At 39.1% G+C, this 27660-nt stretch overlaps 1 protein-coding gene across 9 annotated transcripts in view; it reads left to right on the forward strand.

The window, feature by feature from the left end:
• The window catches only part of LOC115220774 (PP2C-like domain-containing protein CG9801), a 143817-nt gene that overhangs the window by 14198 nt on the left and 101959 nt on the right, over window positions 1-27660 (forward strand). For 3 of the 9 annotated variants that reach the window (XM_036510434.1, XM_029790919.2, XM_036510435.1), the window contains exon 1: window positions 19447-19729. The exons of 2 other annotated variants lie outside the window; for them this stretch is intronic. In XM_036510434.1, coding sequence (XP_036366327.1) covers window positions 19704-19729 — 26 coding nt within the window. In that variant the 5' untranslated portion in view covers window positions 19447-19703. Of the gene's footprint in view, window positions 1-19440; window positions 19730-27660 lie in introns of those variants that run through there. 4 more of the 9 variants (XM_029790915.2, XM_029790917.2, XM_036510433.1 and 1 more) reach the window with 4 other exon arrangements.

The following is a 27660-nucleotide window of genomic DNA, read 5'->3' on the forward strand; positions in this document are numbered from 1 at the left end:
GGTCTTCCAGATTGCTCATCATCTTCCAGAGATGTTCTTCCAGTTTTGAAGCACCCATGCCACTTGGAACGTTGCATACGACCCATTGCCTCATCACCATAAGCTCAATGTCTCTGTGGCAGACGACTTCCCAAGTTTAACGCAAAATTTCACGCTGGCTCTTTGTTCCTGACCGTAACAAAATCATAGACTACAGCAGACATACGTGATCACAAAAGCCCAAATTTCATGAAGTAAACACAGTGATGTCACTCAGCACACTTCCTCCTTTTTGGCTGCTATTTCTAAACTTCGGTGTGTGGTGAAGCAAATCTTTGCTGAACCCTTTTTATTAGTATATATATATATATATACACACGTCTGTATGAGTTAGAGGTTAAACAACCATCTAAGGCAGTGCTTTTCAAACTTTTTGCTGGAGCGGAACCTCAAGGAAACATTCCACTGGCTCGAGGATCCCCTGTGCAATAATTTAATAGTCTTATGCACACATATCTGCACAGGAGACTTAAAAATTACTGCCGATTTTAGCAGTTTTGTAACTTCTTGCGGAACCCTTGCACTGTACTGGCGGAACCCTGGTTGAAAACCACTGATCTAAGGGATAATAAATATCCAATATACTACTGGATGTATACCTATGATTGTAATTAATAAATAAATCCACTTGATGTTTGCAGGCTGATGTTTGTTAATTAATTATCTTCTCCATTTTCTTCTCTGCTTTATATATATATATATATATATATATATAGTGTGTGTGTCTTTGTGACTGTGTTTGCCCCTGCCACCACCACCACCATCACTTGACAACTGGTTTTGGTGTGTTAAAGTAATGGGGTTGGTTCATTTGACTAAGAATTCTTCAGAGTGGTGCCCCAGCATGGCCGCAGTCTAATATGAGTCAAACAGGTAAAAGATAGAGACAGAAGGTAACCCCAGATATCAGAGTACTCCTATTAAATGACTCCTATTAGAGCAGCAAAGGCAACTGAATGAAAAAAAAAAAGAAAAAAAATGGAACAATTTTTCTTGCCATGGACGTCTATTTTCACGGTTGAGATGATCTTTCTCAAAAATTTAGGAGACAGAACATATGGTTTCTAAGAGCAAATTTTGATGGATATTTGCTTGCCACCTTAAACAAATCACGTGACTATGTAGAAGCTCTCTCATTGGCCTGTTTCAATGTTGATATATCTGTCTTTAGTTGTGGCAGCTGCCTTAATATTTTTGTTGGAAAGATTTTGTGTGGCAAATCAAAAATCTGCTCCACTTTCCCAGAAACGCTTCCACCGACATTGCTAGAAATTCTCTTGCTAAAAGCCTGAATATCTCTGTCCTGTTTTCTCTGTGTTGGTTTTGTTATTGTGCAGCCCTGATTCAACATATTTACCACAAAATGTCCACAGCTGTGACCATCCTCTCATATTACATATCTAGGTTTACATTGTCTTATGTGCCTTCCCTTTTTTTAAGGCAGTAAGGTGTGATTTGAGAGAGATTTGACTGTTACTTCTAGCAAGGTGAGTCATCATGCAGTGGTTTCTCTGTTGGCTTAGTTCCATGTGTAGTTGTGCATGAGAGAGAGAGAGAGAGAGAGAGCAGCAACTTAGTGGATAAAAGTATTGGACTTCTGGTTGTTGTGGTTTCATTGTTTCTTGCCAAAACTCTTTATTCGCCATTACCTCAATTAATTTACTTGTCAAGGAGAGGAAGGAGAGGAAATGGGTATTAGATTACGGGCTGGATGGTGGCAGCAGTGGTGGTGGTGGTGGTGGTGGCGGTTGCTCTATCTAACAGCTATTTCACATTAAGCTCCTAATGTATAGGGCATCCCACACCAAATGGATGCATTCCTTGGCCACTAGGGATGAAAACCTTACATTCATATATTGATTTGTATGAGTGACTAGATGACTCTGTGTGTGTGTGTGTGTGTGTGTGTGTGTACATTTATTATTGCAGTATATGTCATCCATGTGTTTCATATCATAAATTAGTGTAAAATCTCATCTACATATCTTGTAGAGGCAACTGTATTCTTGTGTGTGTCTGTGTTCTGTTTCACGTCCATCTCTTCCTTGATAATGTAGATTGGATGGTTTTTGCTTTAACACTGAACGCTTGTTCTATTGTTAAGCATTAGTTACTGTCAGGAACAGTTTTTTTGCTCTACCATAATCTGTGAAAGTGTACAACACAGTGGCTGTATCTTAATTTCGCAGTCAGAGTGAGATAAGTAACGAGGGATCAGTTTTCTTGCTCAACCCTTCTACAATAGGGTGATGTCCTTAGCATGGCAAGTGTTTTGATCTGCTGAAACTAAAGTGATTACGGCATGGAAGACACAAGTCAACCCTTCATATAAACTCAAAGACCATCAATTTCACTGAAATATTTAGTTGTAATATTTGGTGTCAGAATTTTCATTACTCAGAACTGCGACCTGCTCACTTTCTGCTATAAATGATGTTTAAAAGAAGCATGGATAATCCCCGTCTCCACTCTTCTCCATCCATCTCCTTTCATCTCATCATCTCCATTGTGTTTGTGGCAATCAGACTCACCTGCCCAACACGGAACACTTTTTCCAGACCTTCTTCCCTAGATGGACGGGGTATCTCTCTCTCTCTCTCTCTCTCTCTCTGGAATTCTCTCTCCCATCTCTGCATTTCCAGCAAACATTGACCTACAAATGCTCAAACCAAACACCAACCACATCTGCTTAATCTCTCCTAATCACGCCAGGATTAACTTGCATGAAAAAAAAAAAAAAAAATTAAAGCATTAATGTCTCTCTATTTTATCTTTTACTTGTTCCAGTCATTAGACTGTGGCCATACTGGGGCACTGCTTTGAAGAATTTTTAGTTGAATGAATCAAACTCAGGACTTTTTTTATAAGCCTGGGAGGCTCTACCCGAGTAAAGTCAGATTCAAATGGGTTCAGAGATTTAAAAAGATGGTCGAGAACCACTGATGTTAAGGCTACAGCTTTACATCCGTATTTTACTGGCAACTCATATAATACTATTCAATTAATCTGACTGGCTTCCGTGCCAGTGGTACATAAAAATGCCGGTAGCATGTGAAAAGGCATTCGAGCGAGGTCGTTGCCAGTGCCGTTGGACTGGCTCTTGTGCAGGTGGCACGTACAAAACACCATTCAAGCGTGGTCGTTGCCAGTACCGCCTGACTGGCCCTCGTGCTGGTGGTATGTAAAAGCACCCAATACAGTCTCGGAGTGGTTGGCGTTAGGAAGGGCATCCAGCTGTAGAAACTCTGACAGATCAGATTGGAGTCTGGTTCGCCAGTCCTCAGTTAAATCGTCCAACCCATGCCAGCATGGAAAGCAGACATTAAACAATGATGATGATGATGATGATGAATGGCAGCTGTGTGGTTTGAACTTGTGATGTTTGCTGTCTGTCAGTGCCTCCTTGTTTCTGATTAGTAATATTTAGCAAATCGTTATTAAATAGTAATCACCAGAGAACAGTCTGTTATTAATCAGGCATAATTAATTAAGGGTTGATTGAATGGTTTATTTAGGGTTAGTATTTGACACGTTGACATCAGGGCACAAAGGGAGAACAAATTTCCAAACAATGAAACCTTATTAAATCTTCCTCCTCCTCCTTCTCTCCTCTTTCTCCCATTATCCTCCTCCTCTTGCACCTCCTCCTCCTCCTCATCAACAGCAGCAACAGCTGGCCAAAATGCTTGGTGACATTTCTTCCAGTTTTACAGTCTGAGTTCAAATGTTGCCAAAGTTGACTTTGCCTTTCGTCCTTTTGGGGGTTAATAAAATAAGTACCAGTTGTGTACTGGGGGTCAGTGTAATTGGCTTCCTCCCCTGCTTCAAATTATTGGCTTTGCGTCAAAGATTAGAAAGAATTATTGTCATTATTGTTGTTGGTATTAATAATCCTTTTGTTGTTGCCATAAGGGGACTGAAAGAGGGGACAGATCATAAAAAGTATAGGGGTTTTCATAGAAAATGTATGAAGTGGCAATAAGACTTGTAATAAAGTTCCAAGTGAGGATTTCCATCAAGGACCACTCACAGAACTCTACAAAGACAAGAGAAACAGAAGATATGAATAAAATTATCAAAAATTTCTTTTGACTAAGCTAGTATGATCCGCTGGATGTGTAATGCACACACGACAGAGCGTAAGCACCCTGAGAGAACTGTTGGACATAAGAAGCATCAGATGTGGTGTGCAAGAGAAACGACTGCACTGGTATGGTCGTGTGCTGTGTACGGATGAGGAGAGCTGTGTGAAGAAGTGTCATTCCCTAACAGTTGAAGGAACCTGTGGAAGAGGAAGACCCAGGAAGACCTGGGACGAGGTGGTGAAGCATGACCTTCAAACATTGGGCCTCACAGAGGCAATGATGAAAGACCAAGACCTCTGGAGATATGCTGTGATTGAGAAGACCTAGCAAGGAAAGTGAGGTCACAGCCATAGCCTATACCAGTGACACATAGCCAGCCCATTTAAAAAGCACCCTTGAATTGTTGGGTGACATGCCATGCTTGAGGAGGCCTATTGAGTCAAGTAAATCAAAATGAAAATCAAATGGAAATTGTAGTTGTGGCCGATACCTGTGCTGGTGACAAGCAATAAGCACCATTCATGTGTGGGTTGCTGCCAGAGTCGTCTGGTTGGCTCCCCGTACTGGTGGCACATAAAAAGCATCATCGGAACATGCTCAATGCCAGCTCCCCCCCCGCCTTGACTGGCTCCTGTGCTGGTGGCACCATCCAAACATGGCCAATGCAGTGCCGCCTGACTAGCTCCCGTGCTGGTGGCATGTAAAAAGCACCCACTACACTTGGAGTGGTTGGCATTTGGAAGGGCATCCAGCTGTAGAAACCTTGCCAGATCAGATTGGAGCCTAGTGCGGCCTCCTGGCTTGCCAGTCCCCAGTCGAACTGTCCAACCCATGCCAGCATGGAAAACGGACGTTAAATGATGATGATGATGATGACTAAATGCAAGGTCAGCTTTTGTTATGGATGTGTACTGCTAATTGAGTTAGCTATGTCTATTACTGGCACCTAATTGACTTTGTCCATTACTGGTGTTTTAATATATCAACTGTGGACGATTGTGGTAGGATGAGATGATGTATAGAAATGTTGTCTTCTTGGTTGCTATTAACATCAAGGTCGGCCATGGAACAAACAGACCTAGCATTTAGGACAAATAAGGGTTTGTTTAAAGGACAATTTGCCTGCTGTTTTTGTAAGTACAAGTAGCTTGTGTGAAACCTTCTTCAACATCTTGTTATATATATAAGATGTCAGTTCTTTCCTCCCCAAGCACCGTGTCTGGCACGGAGAACAATAAAGCCTTGTTTAAAAAGAAGTTTATTTGGCTGATGGTATATTAAGCAAGTTGATTTGACATGCAAAGAAGTTCTTTCATTGACTCTTAGTACAGCATAGGATGAGTTTGGCTGCTGCAAATCTGTTTACCTTTCTTAATATATCAAATGCATTTGTGAACTCCAACTTTCTCTGTAGACAGATGTCTGAAGTTAAGAGATAATACCAAAATAATTCCAAAGTTTCAGATAATAAGCAAGAACAATATCCTTGAAACAAAACATAAAGACTGAAATGTAAAGTAATTATTAAGTAACCCTACATTTTGCTTGACACCAAATGAAAGCTGAACTGAATACAGCTTCCCTACAAATGTTTTGTATATTTGACTCAACACTTAATTCTACAAACATCAGATTACACAGCTATCAGGACTTGGTATTAACCCATTAACTCCCACTGTCCTATAAACAGGACACTAAATGAGAACATTAAACAAGCTATAATCACATTGTCTCAGTGTCCTATTCATAGGACACCAAGTATTTCCATTTCTACTTGAAGTAAAGGAGTTTTAATAATTATTTTTTTCCTTTTAACCTATTTTCAATCATTTGTAAAAATTTAAAAGTAATATTCAGAAATTTAAGTACTCTGGGACTTAATGGGTTAAGTCACTGAGATGATTGGTGACTTGTCCATTATAGTAGGACGGTTCGTCTCACATCCTCTTCATATCATAAAACCTAAGCACCAGACCATAAATGATATTTTTTTTCACACTTAATGGCTTCGTTAATTGAAGAAGGGCAGTCCCTATGGTCATTTTGCGGCTGTCTGAGACTGATGGGAAGAAGGTGAGGAAATCAACTCCAGACTGAACTTTGTGGTTTTGGAAACCTTTTTGCATTTTTCATTATCGATATAGTTTTTATGAGACTTGAAATTGTAATGGTTCACTTGTTGGTCTAGCAGTCTTGTTCGTGGTGGTGAGACCCATGTCATCTCTGATTAGCTGACCTCTGGTCAGCCAAGGTATTCCAACCATGACTATGCCATCGTTTCTTGTTAGATATATCTAGGGCATTGTCCAGAAATCTGGCATCTGGTGATTAATTATAGCAGGTCAAGCAACCATGTACAGTCTTGTCTCTATTGGTGCATCAAGTTTTTAACCAAAAACGACCAAACTTGTTTATATGAATGAAATAGACATTATTACTATTTATAGATATTATCATTCGGTTTGTGTCTTGTTTCATTTTTTTTTAAATCTCCATTATGTGGTGGGTGGGGTGTGGGGTTTCTTTTTGATAATTTGCATATGAATTATTTGAAACAAGTAGTTTTGGTTGTTATTGTTGCTTTACAATTGGATGCTTCTAAAAACACTAAATCACTCAACCCCGAAGTAAGAGAAATTTCTATTTTTTTTCACTAGATTTACTGAAGCAAATGGAAAGCTATATAATATTTGCTTGAGTTAATTAAAAAAAAGGAAATAATAATCTTTTTTTCTTTATTTCTAACTTTGAAAGGAACAAAGTAATATGAATGAAACTGTTTGGAAATGATTCTAAAGAGATTGGTTCTCATTTTATTGCACCGTTTATAGGTCAGCTGTTTTCTAGAACAGAGTCGAATGGAGAGGAATATTCTGAGGAGCATGTGGAGAGTAGATAGAAATATGCCAGCTTAGTAATGAATAGGATTTCTTGGTGTATTTGAAGCATTTAAAAATAAAAAGGGAAATAAAATGTTGTTAAGAGAAATCACCCAAGATACATTAAAATGAAAGTAATTTCAGAGTCCATACTTTTGGAGGGGGACTTTAATTATTTAAGCCTTTAGAATTTAAACTGGTCATATCCGGCCAAAATATTCTTTTTGTTTTATGTTCAAAGTGGTCAGATCTGGACCCTCACACCTACCCCGGAATGTCATTCTAAAAATAAACAATCGCATCTCTCACTGTGAATGCAGAAATATGCAATGGGAAAACAAAAAAAAAAAACACGAAAAGAAAACATGGAAAATGGATGTTAAATGATGAAGATGATGATGGTGATGAGTATCTTGTATGACATTCTACAGTTTGTGTCACCAACTGAATCAGCAATCAGATAAGCGTAAATGCTACTCCAACTGCTCTCAGCACCTTTGCTTGCTTTTGGTGTCACCATCGATGTCTGTGTTGCTACTGCTGAAGCTGATGTCAATGTTAGCATCATCATCGTCATTTTATGTCTGCTTTTCATGCTGGTAGGGGTTAGGTGAGTTGATACCCGTCTAGCTCAGTTCTTATTCAGTGGAAAAACCATGTCTTGCAAGTACATTTCAGTTTTGTACACCTGGATGTCTTTTCTAATACATTAACCACTTCCCAGAGGGCACTGGGTGCATTTCATTGTGACACCAGCACTAATGAGGTCAGCATTTGTTCTGCGAGTTTGAAGTGTTTCCATTACTCTCTGGTGTCTCTGTTCGGTTAAGAAATTGCTATTGAGAGAGTGAATAGCAGACAGAGTGATGAAAGGCAGAAGATGAATGAGGACAGGTGGGTGAGAGGCAGAGAGAGAGAGAGAGAGAGAGAGAGAGAGAGAGAGAGAGAATACTGAGAGAAAGTGATGAATGTTATTAATGATGAGTGGGCTGGGGAGAGGGAGGGATGACTGGCAGCTTACAGAGGATGATGGCAGAGTGTATTGAGTGGAAATAGAGCTTTTACAATCATTTCTATAGACATTGGTACCGTGATGGGTGAAAGAGATAGGGTGATAAAGATGTTGGTTAGGCTCAGTGCCATCACTTGTTAGATGGATGGCATGGCACAATCAAGAGGGGAGAATGAATACCAGAGAGTTGAGAGGATTGGATAGGTCCAATGACATTCCTTATTAAACAGGCAGACTGATACAGTGGATAGAAGAGGGAGAGAGGGATAAAGGGATGAGGGAATATCAAAAAGTGGGGACAAATAGCAGACCTAAACTTATCAGGGATCATATTGGGTAAAAGACCCAAAAGTTAATTTATTATAACTCCATCACAACCACCAGTAGATATATATAATACCCACCCACCCACGTATTACTATGTTAAACAATGTGTCATTACCTTAGACTCTGAATTGCATTAAATATTGTGGAATAAAGACAAAATAATTCTTGCTTTTCACTTTACAGTAAGGAGTGTGGGCAGATGACAATTAGTATGGCTGTAAAATTCTTTCGTTATTGAATAATTCTAATTTGTTGATTATGTTAAATTATTTGCATTTGCTGGTTGTGATCATTTTTAGAGACATTTTCTTCTGTAGGTGCTGGTGCCACATAAAAGGCACCCATTTTAGTGCTATGTAAAAAGCACCCATGCTGGTGCCACTTAGAAAGCACCTGTGCTGGTGCCATGTAAAATGCATTGGAGCTGGTACCACTCATAAAGTACACTATACACTCTGTAAAATGGTTGGCATTAGGAAGGGCATCCAGCTGTAGAAATCCTGCCAAAACAGACAATTGGAGTCTAGGCAGCTCTCCAACTGACCAGCTCCTCCCATCAAATTGTCCAATCCATGCCAGCATGGAAAGCAGAAGTTAAATGATAATATAATATGGACATTGAATGTTAGAAATTTTCTCATCTATCTTGCCAAGAATATTAAAATAGGACTAAAAATGGGAAAACCAACTCTTGAAGAAGAATAACTTTAGTCATATGAAGGTATAAAAATAATTAAAATATTTCAAATTACATGATTCAGCAAGAAAAAAAGGAGGTTTTGTAGCTGCAGTAGTGAAAGAGATTAAAAAGAGAAAGCAAAAACAAACTGTTTTGTTCTTTTGTTTCCCATGTTTGGTATTTCCTTTTGTATCTAACAGAAGTTTGTAAGAACTAGCTCCTGAGATTTAAGCCCTTGAAAGCCATGTCATGATAATGGCTGCAGTCCAATGAGTGAAACAAGCAAACATGTTATCTGTTGTTTTGCAATTGGTTTGTTGGTGATGGCTGTAGCCTACATGTTACATGTTATCTTGTTAAGTAGTTTTAGGTTTGCAGAAGTGTTGTGGTTAGTCAGTTATCAACCATGGAGCAGTAAATATATCAGTCAGTGCAGATAAGCATCGAGTCATTGTGACATGTTTTGTCTTGTTTTCTTTGGCTTTTACCATCTCTCTCCAAAATCATACCCTACCATCTCAAAAATAAGGATATATTGGATAATGTAGCCCTAAAAATCTCATTAACCATAATTTGGTCATGGTTAATCTTTAATCATAAGTCTGCTTGACCAAGATTAACCTTGAATCATACAAGAACAACAACAGCCTAACTGGAATTATTTCAGAGAACTCAATTAGTTGTAATATTGGCATTTCAGTTTAGAATTCCATTTCATTTTGAATTCTTTTTTTTTTTACAACCATTTAATTCCTCACCAATATGGTTATAATCTTTAATTTTATTGTTTAATGTAATCCTTTGTGTATCCTCTTCAGAGGAACGGTTACAGCTTCCGTTTTATTAATGAAGCTGAACCCGCAAAAGAGCTTCTGCTTTGTCATGTAGCAGCTAAATCTTTCCTCAAACTTAAAACCAATATTTGACATCAGGAAGGGGATTCCAATGCATGCCAGCAGGGAAAAAGTGGACATAAAAATGAAAACCAATGCCAGGTGGTACTGGCCTAAAACATTTATTCTGTCCAGCGATCTCTTGTCACAATTCTATTGACCAACTACTGGAGCCACAGAAACCAACTCAATAGGAGACAAGAAACCCATTTAAGGCAGTGACAGTTTGTATTGTGTCGCTGATGTTGTGTTCAATGCACACTGTAGATTAGTTCACTGTTGAAGGTGGCAGGAGCACTGTAGACTTGCCAAGTGGTTTGTTTACTGGTATTGCTGTGTTTGACTCCTTTCATGATCTTCGTTTGTGATATAAGATGAACACATTAACCTGGTGACTGAGGCCATCAGGTAAATGTCCTTTAACTTTTGTTAGTTAAAGCTGGTGCAGATACTGTACTCTGGTGTTGAAATATTTCTGCGTTCATATATACTCATACACAAACCAGTGTGTCACCAGTGTGTAAAGGAAATTACACTGTGTTCCAAAAATTTTAAAGACATTTATTAGAAAAAAAGAAGAGCCTTGCTTGAAGCATCGGAATTTATTTTGACTTGTCTTATTTATATGTTTGGTTAATAAGATAATGGTGACAATGGACCAAATTTAGTGACATGTTAATTATGTTATGTCTTCAAGATCAAAGATCAAATCAATTTACCAAAGAGGAAAACAACAAAATTATTTCTATACTTTTCAGAAGTTGAGGGAATGACAGATGGTAGAATGGTAAGCGTTAGTGTTTGTCTTTTGTAGTTTACATATAAAGTGGAGAATTCAGTTGGTTCTCATTCTGATGCGATTGAGAGAAAGTCTGGTAGTTTCACACTCACCCCCATTATTACAAATGAAGGGTAACATGGCTGTTGACTTTCTTTAGTGGTTGAGAAAAGTTTGAACATTTTAAATAAAGGGTTGGAAAGCATATTGCCATCCCATTTCTTATTTCCACCTTTCACTTCTCTCCTAAAACCTCTCTCTACCTTTCTTATACTATATTTTTTTTTGTGTCTCTTACTCTTTTACTTGTTTCAGTCATTTGACTGCGGCCATGCTGGAGCACCGCCTTTAGTCGAGCAAATCAACCCCGGGACTTATTCTTTGTAAGCCCAGTACTTATTCTATCGGCCTCTTTTTGCCGAACCGCTAAGTGACGGGGACGTAAACACTCCAGCATCAGTTGTCAAGCAATGCTAGGGGGACAAACACACATGTATATATATACATATATACGACAGGCTTCTTTCAGTTTCCGTCTACCAAATCCACTCACAAGGCATTGGTCAGCCCGGGGCTGTAGCAGAAGACACTTGCCCAAGATGCCACGCAGTGAGACTGAACCCGGAACCATGTGGTTGGTTAGCAAGCTACTTACCACATAGCCACTCCTGCGCCTATTGCATTTTTTCCCCCCTTGTTTTCCCTTCCATCATTTTGGGACTTTTTCTCAATCTCTCTCTCTCTCTCTTCTTGAGTTTTTCCCTTTTCTCTCTCGTCACAATCCTCATTTGTCTCTCTCCCAATTCATTTGTCACTCACTCTCTCTCTCTCTCTCTCACTCATTCGTCACTCTCTATTCAGTCTTATTTATCCTTCTTTCTCTCTCCCCATCACTTATTCCTCTCATGCATTCCCTCTCACTCAATTATTACTCATTTTTTGCTCATCACTTCCTCTCTCTTTTCACTCATTTTTTCTTTCTTTCCACTCGTCTGCCCATCTTTCTCCTTTACATTTGAATCCTCTTTCTTTCTTTCTTTCCTTCCTTCCTTCCTTTCTTTCGACTAATCTGTTCTCCCCCACCCTCCCCACCATATACCTTTCTCCCCACTCACTTATCTTTAACTTGTTCTTCCTCTGATTCTCTGAATTTCTCCATTTGTCACTCTTCTCTTCCCGCTCTCTCATCTTTCACTTGCTTTCTGTCCTTCCTAACTCTCCACTATTTCACTCGCGCTCCTCTCTTCTACCTCTCTCTCTTTCTCTCTGCTGACTATATTATGATTCACACAATTATTGATTGATGGTCTATATATATATATATATATATATATATATGTACACATATGTGTGTATATCCATCCTCCTGTCAGGTGTTATACTGATTCTGCCGTGCAGCATCCTTCTCACCCCCACCGTTTCTACACAACGAAATGACTCAGGCCTTCACTTGCACCATGTGACCCACCGATCTTTTCCCTCGCATCGTTGTTCTAACAGAGAATTAGTTCCCTATAGCAAACTAGGCGGGAACTCCTATTTGAAAGGGACTAAACTCACTGCAACACCGTTGTGTAGTTACATCACTTACCAATTGTATATTTCGTGTTTTGAAAATAAATTAAAAACAATTTTTGCCATTACATATTATTAGTGGGTACTACTTGAGAACAGTGGTCCCGGTGCGCGCACTCGCGTAGTCGCGCATCCGCGCTAGCTAGTCATGACTAGTCGATCCTTACTTTGTGTTTTTGTGTTTTATTTACTTTGCTACGTAATCGTTGTAGGATCGACTAGTCACGACTAGCTAGCGCGGATGCGCGACTGCGCGCACCGGGACCACTGTTCTCAAGTAGTACCAAAACGATTAAGTATTTTTGCCATTCCATATTATTAGTGGAGGTGGTGGATAGCAGAATCGGCAAAGAAGCACTCTAAATGTCTAATGTTCCGACTGTGAATCCTTTCACAGAATCGTCAGATCGATATAATAATACGAGTCATCATCCATGCAGTGGGTTCGATTCGATCGACTTTCCTCCCCACCTAAACTGATTTATGGCCTTTTGTCAACGTCATCGTCGTCGTCATTATTTATTATTAGTTAAATCAATATTTTAATACCGTGCGTGTATCAAATCCTCTTTTCCGTATGCATTTCCACGTTAAGATTTTGAATCGCTTTCTGTTAAATTTTGCAGTCTTCACTCTTTTGTAACTTTCGTTGTTAGTCATAGTCTAGATTTAATATATAACGATGTTTCTTGTTATTAGTGTTTTGTAATAGTAGTAGGAATAGTGGCGATGGTTAATAGCTTAGTTGACAACTATCGAACAACCAACTGTCCCATTTTGGTCAGGCTTTCACATCTCGCTCTCACCGTTCGTCATGATCTCTATTCGAAACAGCTTATTTCTCAATATGCTTCATTCGAAAAGGAAAATCTTCTGTAACCCTTAGAGTTGCCATCACAGACTTTCTCTTCACGTTGTTTCAAAAACGTAGGTGCTGCAGTGTGGTAGACAACTCTTATTAAGCCATATCTGCGATACATGTGGAATCTCTGATTTAGCCATTTTACTTTTACACTTAGTTTCGGTATCTGTGATTTCTCGTTGTACCATAGTGAAAAGTTGTAAGAAAGACGGAATCTGCTTAGTAGACTTATCTGTTGATATAGTGTATCTGTACTAAGTCAACCGAGTGAAGCTAATTTTGCTCTAAGTTAGAAACCCTAAATACAAAGTGTAAATGAAGTGAAATGGCAACTGCAAGAATCGAACGTGCATCGTGGACTTAGCTATGATGTTTGTTCTTCATGTGTTATTGTTGTTTAACCCCAGATTAGTCCTGATTAAGGAAACCTGTCACAAAAAGGCAGACCAGTCACAGTCATTCCCTCGTTTTGTTGGACATTGTCCACTCCCTTTTCAAGATATTAAGGTATAACTTGAAGGATATTTTATTTACTGCTTATAACAGGTGGAGTGACCCTGTAGACACTCATTTTCTTTTTCAGTCGACCTAGCTGGTACCCACTTTAAACATACTCTTGTTAAAACTGTATGCCAAACACTAACCTTTTTCAAGACCCTTCTCCCCACAAATACTTAACCTTTGATCAGTTACTGACCCTCAGACCCCAAATGGTGTCCTGCTACCACAACTGGGATGTTGTTGTTGCCGAACACCAACAACATTGATTGCATACAAAAGACAAAACGAGGTCATCAGATTGATTGATAGTGACTCACCTACACAGCACTGACCCAGAAATCTCCTGTTTTGGCCTCATTTATCCTTAATACAATGACCCTGCTCTTCTGAACGAGCTATTTACGTACCACACTCACCCATTCCCCTAACCACTGTTCTGTCTTTTGTCAACCATGTAAGCCTCATCACTAATTAATTTGTTCAACTATTCCTACCCAGCTTATTGATGTTCAAGCTGAGCATCAAGGATAGTGACCTTACCACTCTTAGGATAAGCCTGCAAAAACCATGAACATTACCTTTCCTTTGACTAAATCACAAAAAAAAAAATGTCTTTCTTAGGTAAAAAAAGTTACCTTTGATATAGGACTTTGTTAAATAAAGAAAGATGTACATGTTTCTTGCACTATTCTCACTTATGGTCATGAATGATGGTCATGAATGATGGTCATGAATGATGGTCATGAATGATGAGTGATGACTGAAAGAGTACAATTGTGAATAAAAGCAGCCAAAATGAAGTTCTTGTGAAGAATCTGTGGGGTAATGTTACATGGCAACATAGCTTGGTGATTAAGGAGTCTCTTCAGATCAAGTTGGTAGTTTTCTGCGTTGAGAGGTCTCGGCTCTGATACTATGGATATGTGATTCGAATGTAGCCGGAAAGAATTGCAACATGGATTCTTCAAGCTGAACCAATTGACAGAAGACCTCGAAGTGGACCATTGACATGATGGTTGGATAACGTCAACTGTCTCACTTGGTCACCCTTGGGAATCCAGATGGAAAGTCTATTGATGGTTCCTTCTGATGGGACCCTATGGAAGAGGGGCCTGAGGACTTTGACTCCACAACCCTCCCAAGAATGGTGAGCAGGGAAGATGGATGGATACATGTTTGGTTACCTACTCCAGTTGATTGAAGACTGATTTCCGAAGTAGGTGCTCAGTTTCAAAGTGCATGGCTCCACTCCAAGTGTTTTCAACAATGTCTAAAACAATGTTGTGTAATTAGAATCAAGTTTGGTCTGAACTGGTGCCAGACTAACAGAAGAGAATGAGGATACATGTGTTTCTTTTAATTTGATCTCAGTGCCATTCAGTCTATGTGCATAAAAGGAACGACAGAGTGAAAGCTACAGTAGTAGTACTAGTAGTAGTAGTGTCTCGTCTACCAATCCAGAAATTGAATTATTCCAGCTGAAACTGTTTAATTGCATTTGGTCCTCAGTTTACTCATAGGAAGAATGAAAACCAGCGGCTCTCAACTACAGAACCCAAAGCCTCATGCAGCCCTCAGGCACCTTTCTGTGACCCTTGACAGTCTCCCTCTAATAATATAATGAATTTTTCTTTAATTGGCATGTGTTTAATTTTTTTGGTGCAACCCCCTAAAAAATTGAGGTTTTGGATCTGGCCTAGATATTAAAAAGACTGAGAACCATCTGATATAAGTTAATGATAAGACTTTCTCACTTATGGACGGAAGGTTTGTCTCTTTACAATCCTCCATCTTACCACAACTGACATATTTTACTCATAATCTGTATGGAAAATATGTGACGAGTCTTTTCTGTGGAAAGTTACTCATTAAAGTTGCATGCTCTGTCTTATGTCCTACCTACTTGTCAGGTGAGTTTGTGGCTGTTGGTGAGAGTTATCTGTTAAACACTGGAATATCTGTTAAACACTGGAATATCAGCCGGAGGTGGGGGATTAATCTCACTTCTGCTCAACACTAGAAGCATTATGTAAGCACTGGCCACGTGCATTTCTGCATTGATTAGAGAGTTAAGAAGATAACCCAGACATGTTGTCTTAAAGGATAGTGAAGAGGTGATGTTGTTGTTTAGCCTCAGGCCAAGCCTAATCCAAGACATTCTAACCAGAAAACATCTTTTCAGATATATTTTAGAAGATTTTGCTGCTATTTCTAGTAGGTAGGGTAACCATTGAGGCTTTCTGATGGGCTTGAGCAAAGGACAGTTGGTGTTTAAGGTAGGGAGGTTTTAGAATAAAATGTCATCATTATTTTATCTATGCCAAAGACTGATTCTTTTGATTTTCTCATAATTTTGGAATATAAATACATATTCTATGCACTACGAATCGTAATTTCACAATTATCATAGGTTACAGTATGATTACTGAAGGCTACACCTTTCACTGATATATGAAGGAGTACCCCCCGCCAAACCAAAATTTTGCCATATTATCTTATTCATTTAGTTTTACATGTTTACACTTTTATCACCTCCAAAGTATTCTCCATTTGAAGCAATGCATCGATCCAGAACTCTTGCAAAGTGATGCCTTTTAACACCAAGTTCATCAATAGTTCAGTGACGGTCCTCTAAGATCAGTTCATGGATTTTCATGGATGTTTCCATTCATTCAGGAGGTCAGTGGCAGTCCGGAACAAGGCTGGTCTTCAAGAGACAAGTGACCATTCTTAAAGCATGGAAACCACTTGTAAGCTTGTGTTTTGCTTATAGCAGCATCCTTGTAAGCTGCTTGAAGCATAAGAACTGTTTTCACTACTATTTTCCCTAGCAGAAAACAGAATTTCATGGAAGCACGCTGTTCCTTTGTTTCAGCCATCACAAAAATTGACAAACAGAGAAGCACTACAAAACAAAGAGGTACAACATGGCAGTATGACTTCAGCTGATGCTGTTGGTTGGGAGACTGATGCCTGAGGATTGCATCAAGTAGCTTCTAACAGTAGAAGCCTGAACTACAATGGCTTTGTCCCACAGAGAATGTTTCCGGTTCCTTTTGGGTACCCCCTCATACACATACATTCCCTACCTCTAATCATCTGTCACACTGTTTACACTCAGTGCACTTCCAAATACACCTTTGTACCTGGACCTCACATTTCTTTCTTTCTCTTACCTTCCAGGTGAGCAAGCCATGGATTCACCTCTTCGGCTCCTCTCCCTCTATTATAGTTTCTTAGTCTTCTATTCAGGTGAGAGGCCTTACCTTGTGGGAACTTGGTGACCTCACCAGTGCTGGTGCCATGTAAAAAGCATCCAGTATACCTTAAGTGGTTGGCGTTAGGAAAGGCATCCAGCTGTAGAAACCATGTCAGAGCAGACACTGGGCCCTTTGGCTTGTCTGTTTTTGTTAAACTGTCTAACCCAAGCCAGCATGGAAAAATGGACTTTAAATGATGATGATGATGGGCTTCTGTCCCTGATTTCACTCAGAGGGAATTGGTCTACTTAAGGTAATGATAGAAGACATTTGACCAAAGTGTCATAAGGTGGGATTGAACCTAAAACTACATGGTTGTGAAGTGAACTTGTTACCCACTCAGCTTACATTCACTGGCTGTGATTTTGTGATTACATTTCTCAAACAGGGACTGAAAATCCATTACTGAGCTTGAAGAGTCATTTTGCCCTAGAGCTTGGCCATGTTCCTGGAATGTCACCCAATTCCTGTCATTGCTTATTCAACAAGAGTTTCATTCCACAGGTAAAACAAACCGCCAAAACAGTGGCTTCAGTTTTTTGGTGACTGAAAGGTTTCAACAGTCACAGCCAAACTTGCTAAAAATTTCCCCAGCTTGTTGTTCACCTTTCGTCCATCTAAGAGTTTATGACAATAGTTTTCAGCCTTTTTGATATCCAGGCCACACCCAAAACTTATATTTAGTGTGGGGGTGCATCAAAAAAACTAAAACGCAAATCACTTAAAGAAAAATTTATTAGAAATATGGAGGGAAGAGCATTTCAGAGCCACTAGGAGGATGCTTAAGGGCCACAGGTGAGAACTGCTGGTTTATGATAAATGTATTGGTAGAATCAGTTTTTGCAATAAAAGTAGCTGGAGATGATAACTGTGGAAAATAATATTTGATAGAAAATTACTATTTGTAAATCTCACAATGAGAGATATTTAGCAACAGTACTTTGGAGTAAAGATTATTTGCCAACATAACATGGCAGTCCTGGTTTAGGATGAATGTTGCTGTAATTTAGCCCTAGGAGACATCGTCTCCAGCTGGCTATACAACACGATCTGTGTCCTTGTTTGAAAATATAAGGACACAGATCGTGTTGTATAGCCAGCTGGAGACGATGTCTCCTGGGGCTAAATTACAGCAATGTTTGTCTTAAACCCGGACTGCCATGTTTTGTTGGCCAAAGATCTTTACTCCATAACATCTAACGTATCATTTCTTTTACTTAAGGTGTAGTGATTAGGAACAATTTGTCTGCTATTTCTAGATGGCCAAATGGCTACTTTACTATTCTATTAGCAAATTTCAGTCTGAGTTTGTGGCCATGCTAGGGCACCAAATATTCCCTTGGTGACGGCAGTAGCTGTGAAAAGGAATTAAGCAAAGTGATGAATATAGCATTAAGGACTGATTGAAAACAAGCAAATTTCTGATTGATTCATTTCCCACCCACCACAATATATTAAAGGGACACAATACTCAGGGGACAGAGGGGACTATTCTTTTTCTTTTTTTTCTTTTTGCACATCTTGAATAGTGTTGGCTTAGTGTTATTTATGGCTGCATGTAGGTGTCAGCAGGATGTTTCTGAATTCATTTGCTGCAAACTAATGCAAACACTGTTTTACTTACCACATGCACAACAAACTACACAGGCACAGAGTATTTAAAGCACAGGTAAGCCACCCTCACCACCCCGAAGTAGATGCATGTAAATACATGTGTGTGTGTGTGTGTGTGTGGGGGGGGGGGAGACAGACATATTTGAGAATATGTGTGAATGTGTGTGTGTGTGCTTCTGACTGGGCTTGAATGTGTGTGAATGTAATAGTTTGTTGGTACTGTGTATCTGTTCTTTATACACACACACACACATATGTGCTTGAATATAAGTATGTATGCATGTGTGTGTACACACACACACATACATAAGAAGAAATGTAATTCACTTGCAGATAGCATCACGCCTCCTCCTCCTCCTCTTCCTCTCCCACTTTTGTCACAAAAGTAAGAAACTGAACAGATGACTTGTGTGTTCTAAGCTTGAGTTGTTGTTATTATTGTTGTTGTTGCTAATTGTGGTAGTGGTGGTGGTGGTGGTGGTGGTTGGTTAGCTTGCATACTGGTTAGATGGCTGGCTGGCTGGCTGGTCGGTCGGTTTGTTGGTTTAGGATAATGAATTCACTGAAGAAGAAAAAATAAAAAACATTCTTAGTCACATTCAAAACTGGTACCATTGCAAAGCTACGAAAATAAGTTTCACACATTATCTCTCTCTCTCTCTGTTATTTGTTGTTGTCTATTTTTGGTGGGGATGGTGATGGTGGTGGACACGATCCCTCTCCTCCTTTGATTTGATCCTCCTCTCAAGCTGCCTTTTTTTCTCCCCACCCCATCCCACCCCCACTTTCCTCCCTCTCACTCCTACTCTCTACTCCTCTTTTTTCCTCCTTCTGTCTCCCCTCCCTCTCACTGCATGTTTTCTTTTCTCTTCTCCTCCCCTCACTTTATAATTCCCCACCATCACCACCCAACCGCTCTCTCTCTCTCCTCGTTACACCACTTTACTCCTTCCCTTTCTGCCACTCACCTCTGTCCACTGTACAAAGGAATGTCGTTTTAGACCAACAAAAACAGTTGCTGCCAGTTAAAAACTCTCTCTCTTCTCCTTCGTTCTCTGTTCAGAGACAGCTGACTTTGCCAGTCAAGAGGAGGACCACAGCTAGAAATAGTTTCACTAAAGTTTTTTTCGCTACCTCTCCGTCCTCTCTCTCTGTACTAATGCTATTTCATTGGAGATTGTTATTACCAGACATGAAGAATGATTGGGAAAATTTTACCAAGAAGGTCAGAATGCATTATTATTATTGTTATCATTTTCAGATGGCTTCGTTCTTATTGCCGTTTTTTTTTTACCGTACGGCTAAGAAGAGCAGCTCTGAGTGTGATTATTATTCTTATTATCTCTAAGTATTCCTCGATTGAAAAGTAGCGCCAGGAATTCCTTTTATTCAAAAGCAATTGGGTCTGTGTTGAAAGAAAAACAAACTTTTATAAACTTGTTCAAAGTTAACATGTTGTCCAAGGATGCCCTCACGGTATTTAGTGATCCTATTATTATTATTATTATTATTATTATTATTATTATAGTGGTGGTTTTAGAATTATTGGTGCATCATGTGAAATGCTTAGCACCAATTTTTTTTGCCCCCAGCTCTTTGTGTTTAAAACCTGGTTGAGCACTTCACTTACCTTTCCCCTAAAATTACTGAAAATTCGGTAACATTTGAATATTATTATGAAGGTAAGCGAGTTTGCAGAACCGTTAGCACACTGGGTGAAATGCTCAGCTGTATTTTGTCTGCTGGACTTTGCCTTTCATCCTTTTGGGGGTTGATAAATTAAGTACCAGTCAAAAACTGGGGTCAATGTAATTGACTAGTTCAACTCCCCCAAAATTTCATGCCCTGTGCCTTTAGTAGAAAGGATTATCATCATTATTATTATTATAGTGGCGAACAGGCTGAATCGTTAGTATGCTTTGTGATATTCCTTTCGTCTTCACGCTTCTAGTGCAGATTCCACCAAGGTTGACTTTGTTTTTCATTCTCTCAGGGTTCATGAAACAAGTACCAGTTGTGCACTAGGGTTGATGTAATCGACAAACCCGTTCCCGCAAATTTCAGTTTTGTACCTATAGTAAAAAGGGTTAATATTATTGTCCTTTGTAATGTGTTGAATACTTTTCTATAATGTATTTGTCTCACGTGTGATGCAGTACATCTAAAAGTTACAAATATTTAAAGTTAACATTTTGAATTGAATTCACTTCTCTTCCACTTAATTCTTCAACAAGTTTGTGGCCATGTGCCAATGGGAGAAATGAACATTATTTACATAAATTACGTATATTTTTCTTTAGAATTTCTACAACACTCCTTGTACAGATGTGTGTGTGTGTGCGTGCGTGCGTGGTTTTGTCCAAGTAGCATTTCCTACTAGAAATGAAAGTATATCAAATTATGTCTTACAGTCATCATTTATATTCATTTCTAGGTTATATCAAATCTCTGCAGAATCAATAAAATACATACCAGTAATATTCAGGAGTGTGTGCACATGTGAGTGTGCATGTGTGTGTGTGTGTGTATGTGTGCGTGTATATATACAGAAGACATACTGAAGCATGGAGAATTATTCCATCTTCAAAACTTGTTTATTTCAATGTTATTCTCATTAAGTTCCAATCTGACACACGTGCTTTTGCTGGATAAGTGTCCTAATGTCCTTTGAGGTCCTTAATAAGGTACCTACCCAAATCTCAAATCCCTTTTCCTTTACATTATATCATCATATATATAAGAGTAATAAAGCATTTCAATAGAACATCTTTACGCCCGGGAATTACCAGGTACACCAGCTAGTGTATATATATATATATATATATATATATATATGCATAGACATGCATGCACACATTTTGGTGATAGTTTCTATACTGTAAACATTGGCCTCGTTCCAAAAATTGTAAAAAGTACCCAATTAAATACTTTCTGACTCTGTGAGTCGGTTGCCTTTCATCCATCTGGAATCGATAACTAACGGTAATACACTACAATCTAGGTGCGTTGAGTGGCAGACTTACGGTATTCAGTTTCATCTCTTTACGCTGTCAACTCAAACCTTACTGTGTATAACCTTCCCTGTCTCCCTTCCAGGGTCAATGTAATAAGTACCTGTCATACACTGGGGTTGATTTCTTTGACTTCATTTTTTTCCGCTCTAAAATGTGTGATCTTTTATGCTACTTAGCATTTCGGTTACCAATGTTCTGCAGCTTCTTCACTGTCTACAGAAATTACTTATGTTTTTAATTAGATGAGTTAATTATTGTTTTGTAAAGCTTGTTTTGTTTATTTACGTTTATTTGTTTGGCAGAAGTGGTTCAGTGCTGGACCAAATACCTTTTAGTATTTAGTTTTGTCTCTCTAGACCAGTGCTTTTCAAACTTTTTGCTGAAGCGGAACCCCAAGGAAACATTCCACTGGCTCGGGGAACCCCTGTGCAATAATTTAATAGTCTTATGCACACATATCTGCACATGAGAATTAAAAATTACTGCCGATTTTAGCAGTTTTGTAACTTCTTGCGGAACCCCTGGATTGTACTGGCGGAACCCTAAGGTTCTGCGGAACCCTGGTTGAAAACCACTGCTCTAGACTTTTGTTCTTTGTTCAAATTGCATTGATGTCTGTTTTTCTTTGCTTATTGTTGCTTTTTATTCTTCTAGGATTGATAAAATAGAGAATATCTAGGTTAGATTAAATCTGCTATAATCCTTCTCTTCGGGTCTTGTAAGAAATCTTTATTATTCATAAGTTTCCACCATCATTGGTGTTAAGTATATTCGTAACTATTGACAATGAAATGGAATATATTTATTATAATATCCGATTCAAAGATATCCATAATTCTAAGAAGTGGAAATTCTGCTCTCTATTGATATTTCTTTTACTTCTGATAGTTTCTTTTTTCTTTTTCTTTATTTTTTTTGAAAGAATAAAAGCAGAGTATTGAACCGATTCAACAGACATTGGTGTTGCAATGTTGTTTTTTTCTTTACTTTTGCCTCATGCTCCTGAGTTTTAAGCTCAGTGCAGCAGTATTAACCAAATTTCTAAATATTCTTATTGTTGTCTGGCAGAGACAATAGGGCACCAAACACAATCCTTTGCATTCTGAGTTTAATTCCCATTGGGGGTTAATATTGCTTTCCAACTTTTCAATCAAATAAACAAATATGGCAGATTAGTGAGAAAATTATTCCTGTAGCTGTGTTTTCATTTTAGGGAAACGGGGGGGAATGCATGAATGTCAAAACATTTCGCTTTGTTTTTATCATACTTTCAAGCTCCATGCCTCTGTGTGTGTGTGTGTGTGTGTGTGTGTGTGATTTAAACAAAAATAGTTTCAAGACTCAAGAATTCTCCAAAGTTCTTCCTGTCCCTCAATGGTATGTCAAAGTTTGGAGAATTCCTGATTTTTGAGATTATCATCTCTCCTCGTATGGAACTGGTCAGAGAAAACTTTACTAGTAGGTGTTGTTGTGTGGTGAGCAGCTTGCTTCCCAACCACATGGTTCCAGGTTCAGTCCCACTTTGTGGCACCTTGGGCAAGTGTCTTCTACTATTGTTTCTGGCTGACCAAAGCCTTGTGAATGGATTTGGTAGATGGAAACTAAAAGAAGCCCATTGTATCTTCATCATCATTTAAAATCTGACTTCCAGGCTAGCATGGCTGGGACAGTTTCACAAGAGCAAGTCAGGCAGAAGCCTGCGCCATTATTTTTATATGTGTGTGTGTGTTGTGTATGTGTGTATCTCTCTTCGTGTTTGTCTCCCACCACAACTTGGCAACCGGTGTTGGTGTGTTTATGTTCTTGTAACTTAGCAGTTCAGCAAAACAGGGACTGATAGAATAAATACCAGGCTTTAACAAAAAAGTCCTGGGGTCAATTCATTCTACCAAAAATTCTAAGAGGTAGTGCCCCAACATGGCCACAGTCTAATGGCTGCAACAAATAAAAGATGAAAGAAAATTTATAATATATAGTATTTAAAAAAGAAGGAATTTGTTTTTCTTAATCTTTTCCCCCAACTCTTGATCTTAATCTTCCCAGACTCTGACCAGTTTGGTGTTGAGTGAAATATTCTTTGAATTTCCGTTGCAGTATTTTATTGGGCTCAGTAGTCCTGTTAGCATCCATTTCCTTCTCAGGATATGGGCTCTGTTGGCACTCAGAATACTCATCCAACCAAACACCCTTCTCACTGGGTAAGCTCACAAAAGAAGCTCTGTTTAGACTACAACCACAAGTCCATGAGCATGTAGTACTTGATGACATGGTTACCAGCAGCAAGCTTCTGTCAGCCTGTGATGCAGTCAGTCCTGACCTAAAACTTCAACATGTATGTATATATATATATATATATATATATATATATCATCATCGTCATAGTTTAACGTCCGTTTTCCGTGCTAGCATGGGTTGGACGGTTTGACTGGAGTCTGGGAAGCCAGGAGGCTGCACCAGGCTCCAGTCTGATCTGGCAGTATTTCTACAGCTGTATGCCCTTCCTAATGCCAACCACTCTGTGAGTGTAGTGGGTGATTTTTATGTGCCACCGGCATGGGTGCCTGGGGAGGCTGGCATCGGCTACGTTCGGATGGTGCTTTTTATGTGCCACCAGCACAGGTATCACAACTACAATTTCCATTTGATATTTATTTTGTTGTTGATGTACTTGACTCAATAGGTCTCCCCATATCATCATCATCATCATATATATATATACACACACACACATCATTGTTTTAATGTCTATTTTTCTAACCTTGCATGGGTCACCCAAAATTCAATGAGGCAAAATTTCTCTGATGAGATGCCAACCATTATTGCCTGCTTCCAAGCAAAGTAATATCTCCCCCTAGTTCTATTAGCATGAACAACACAATAGCCAGACATGCTTTCATGGAAGATTGCAAATGAAGGACACTACTGTATAACAGTGCCATTTGTGAGTCTGTGATATGAAGAGGAGGAGGCATGGATACACACATATATTTATGGCATGGTTTCTTTCATGTCAAATTCAGCAAGGCCACAAGACTTTGGTTGACCTGCAGCCTTTGTGGAAAACACTTGCTCATGGGGCTGCACAGTGAGACTGAACTGAAGACCATAGGCTTGCAAAGTCACTGCACACTCATAGAAGCACTTCAAACACACATACATGCACACGAGTGGATGCATGTGCACACACACACAGCTTTCAGGCAATTCTGCTGTCCTCTGCTGATAAGTGATCTAATCAATAATGAGAGTAGCTGTAGCAGTATCTTGGGAGCCAAAGTGAGGACGGGGCGGGAGAAATTGAGGGATCTGTTTGTTGGTATCAAGAGGTTTCTCTGTCTCTGTCTCTCTTAGTAAAAAGTAAATTATTGTATGACACGTGTGTTGCAAAGTGCAAATGTGGGCACTGAATGTGGATGAAATGCAAAAGCTGGAAAGAAATGAGAGGATTATGTTCTGCAGAGTGTGTAATGTTAGCATGTCTGAAGAGTAGAGGACAGTTAAACTGAGAAAATGGTCATTAGAGGAATTGGTCATCGCATGCAAAAGAGATAAGACTACAGTGTAGGAACGGATATGTGTTGTGTATGAAGGTTGAGAGTTGGATGAAGACAGCTGAAGTGGTACAAGTGGAAGGAGTCTGCAGAAGTGGGAGGCTGAAAATATGTTGAAAGTCGATCTTATGAGGCTGAAACTGACAAAGGGGTGGACAAAGGACTTCCATAAGGGACGAGATGCTGTGATGAAGCAGACCTCACCTCAACCCACTATGGTAAAATTGGGCATAAGCTAATGATGGTGATGATGAAGATATGTGCATCTGGTGGGCTTCAACATAGTTTCTGTTTACCAAATATTACTCAAAAAGCTTCGGTTAATCTGTCAACAGAAAAATTTTGCCCCAGTTGTTGTCCTGTGAGATTGAACTCAGAACCACATGGTTGTGAAATGATCATGTTTATCACATAACCTTATAAGCTGATTAATTTTGGTGGTTGTTAACTTGGGATGCAATTGTTCTTGAAAGAGAAAGGAATACCTGCTTAGAATTTCATGAAATAAATGGGGTTTTTTTTATGTACAGTTAAAAAGAAAATTATTGAAATTTTTTTCCCTTTCGCCCTCGTGTTTGTGTAAGGAGTATAATTATCTCTGTGTGTTACTTAGACTGGCTTTTATGTCTTACAGTTTGGAGAATGGTGCATTGTGGGAAATTATCTCTGCAACCATTTGATTTATGAATTACACACATAGAGACACTGTTACATGTGTTTCTGTGTTATATTATTAGATTTTTGAGAATCTGACTGGAATGAACAAGGTGGGAAGGTTCTTGTTTGTATTGTTGGTGTTCAGAGGAATTTCATTGTTCACTCACTGTAGAGACTCTTGGAATATATTCAGACCAGACATGAAGTATTGTCTGGATGCAAAAGGTAAAAAGCAATTGTGTGTGTGTGTGTGCACACGCATTCATTCACACACACACACACACACACACACTAGATATTGGGGTATATTTAGAGAGAGAGAGAGAGAGAGAGAGAGACATACACAGCAGTTGCACTCAACTGCCCTCTTTTGTTGGTTGGACTACAACTATTTACATTCTTTTGTATCTCTTTGTGTGAACTCTCCTTCTCTCTGACTGTCTGTATTGTATGTATATGTATATATATGTGTCTCTCTCTCTCTCTCTCTTGTATGTCTCTTCTATGTTCCTCTCTCTACATTTTAGTTTCTCTTTTCCTCTCCTCCTTCTCCTTTTAGTATCTCTTGTACTTCTCTACATCTCTCCACCTTCTCCCATAGTTCTCTCAGAAGAACCAACACAACACTAATCAATTATATTCTTCTCTTGCTTACATAAGATAAACTATTATTTCCTGTTTTACCAATTTACAACTGAGCCAGGATAATTTTACTGCTTTTTTCACTGAGATACTATGCAACACCAGTTATACAATACAAACACTTGTTTCGACCAGTTATTATATATATATATATATATATATGTATAGTGGCTGTGTGGTAAGTAGCTTTCTTACCAATCACATGGTTCCAGGTTCAGTCCAACTGCATCGCACCATGGGCAAGTCTTCTACTATAGCCTCGGGCCGACCAAAGCCTAGTGAATGGATTTGGTAGACAGAAACTGAAAGAAGCCCATCATATGTATATATGTGTGTGTGTATATATATATATATATATATATATATATGTGTGTGTGTGTCTGTGTTTGTCCCCTCAACATCGCTTGACAACCGATGCTGGTGTGTTTATGTCCCTGTAACTTAGCGGTTCAGCAAAAGAGACTGATAGAATAAGTACTAGGTTTACAAAGAATACATCCTGGGGTCGATTTGCTTGACTAAATACAGTGCTCCATCATGACCACAGTCAAATGACTGAAACAAGTAATAGATATATATACATAGTGTAAAAGTGGGTAAAGACCCCTTTGAGCATGAATGACCATGGGATTGCACCTAGAATGTACCCTTGTGAGGCACAAGTCCAGGCAAGGTTGTTTATGGAAGACTGGCAGTCGCCCGTGTCTTCCCTCTCCACGCCACTGATGTTGTCCAAGGAAAAGGCAAAGGGGCTGATACAGCTTGGGACCAGTGATGTTGCAACTCATTTCTGCAGCTGAGTAAACTGGAGCAATGTGAAATAAAGTCTGTTGCTCAAGAACATAACACACAGCCCGGTCTGGGAATCAAACTCACTACCTCATGATTGAAAAACCTGGTGCTCTAACCACTAAGCCATGGGCATTCCCTGTATAATATGCACTTTTCATTGAAATCACAATTAAGATTTAGGTTATTATATAATACAAGGCATTTCAGTGCAAAGTTTTTTTATTTTTTTAAAAATCCATAAAAATGTGAAAAAAGCTTTCATTTTTTTTATTTTTTAGTTTATTTTTTATTGAATATAGGCGCAGGAGTGGCTGTGTGGTAAGTAGCTTGCTAACCAACCACATAGTTCCGGGTTCAGTCCCACTGCGTGGCATCTTGGGCAAGTGTCTTCTGCTATAGCCCCGGGCCGACCAATGCCTTGTGAGTGGATTTGGTAGACGGAAACTGAAAGAAGCCCGTCGTATATATGTATATATATATATATGTGTGTGTGGGGGGGG

Source organism: Octopus sinensis, linkage group LG17, assembly GCF_006345805.1.
Source record: "Octopus sinensis linkage group LG17, ASM634580v1, whole genome shotgun sequence".
NCBI classification, from domain to species: domain Eukaryota; kingdom Metazoa; phylum Mollusca; class Cephalopoda; order Octopoda; family Octopodidae; genus Octopus; species Octopus sinensis.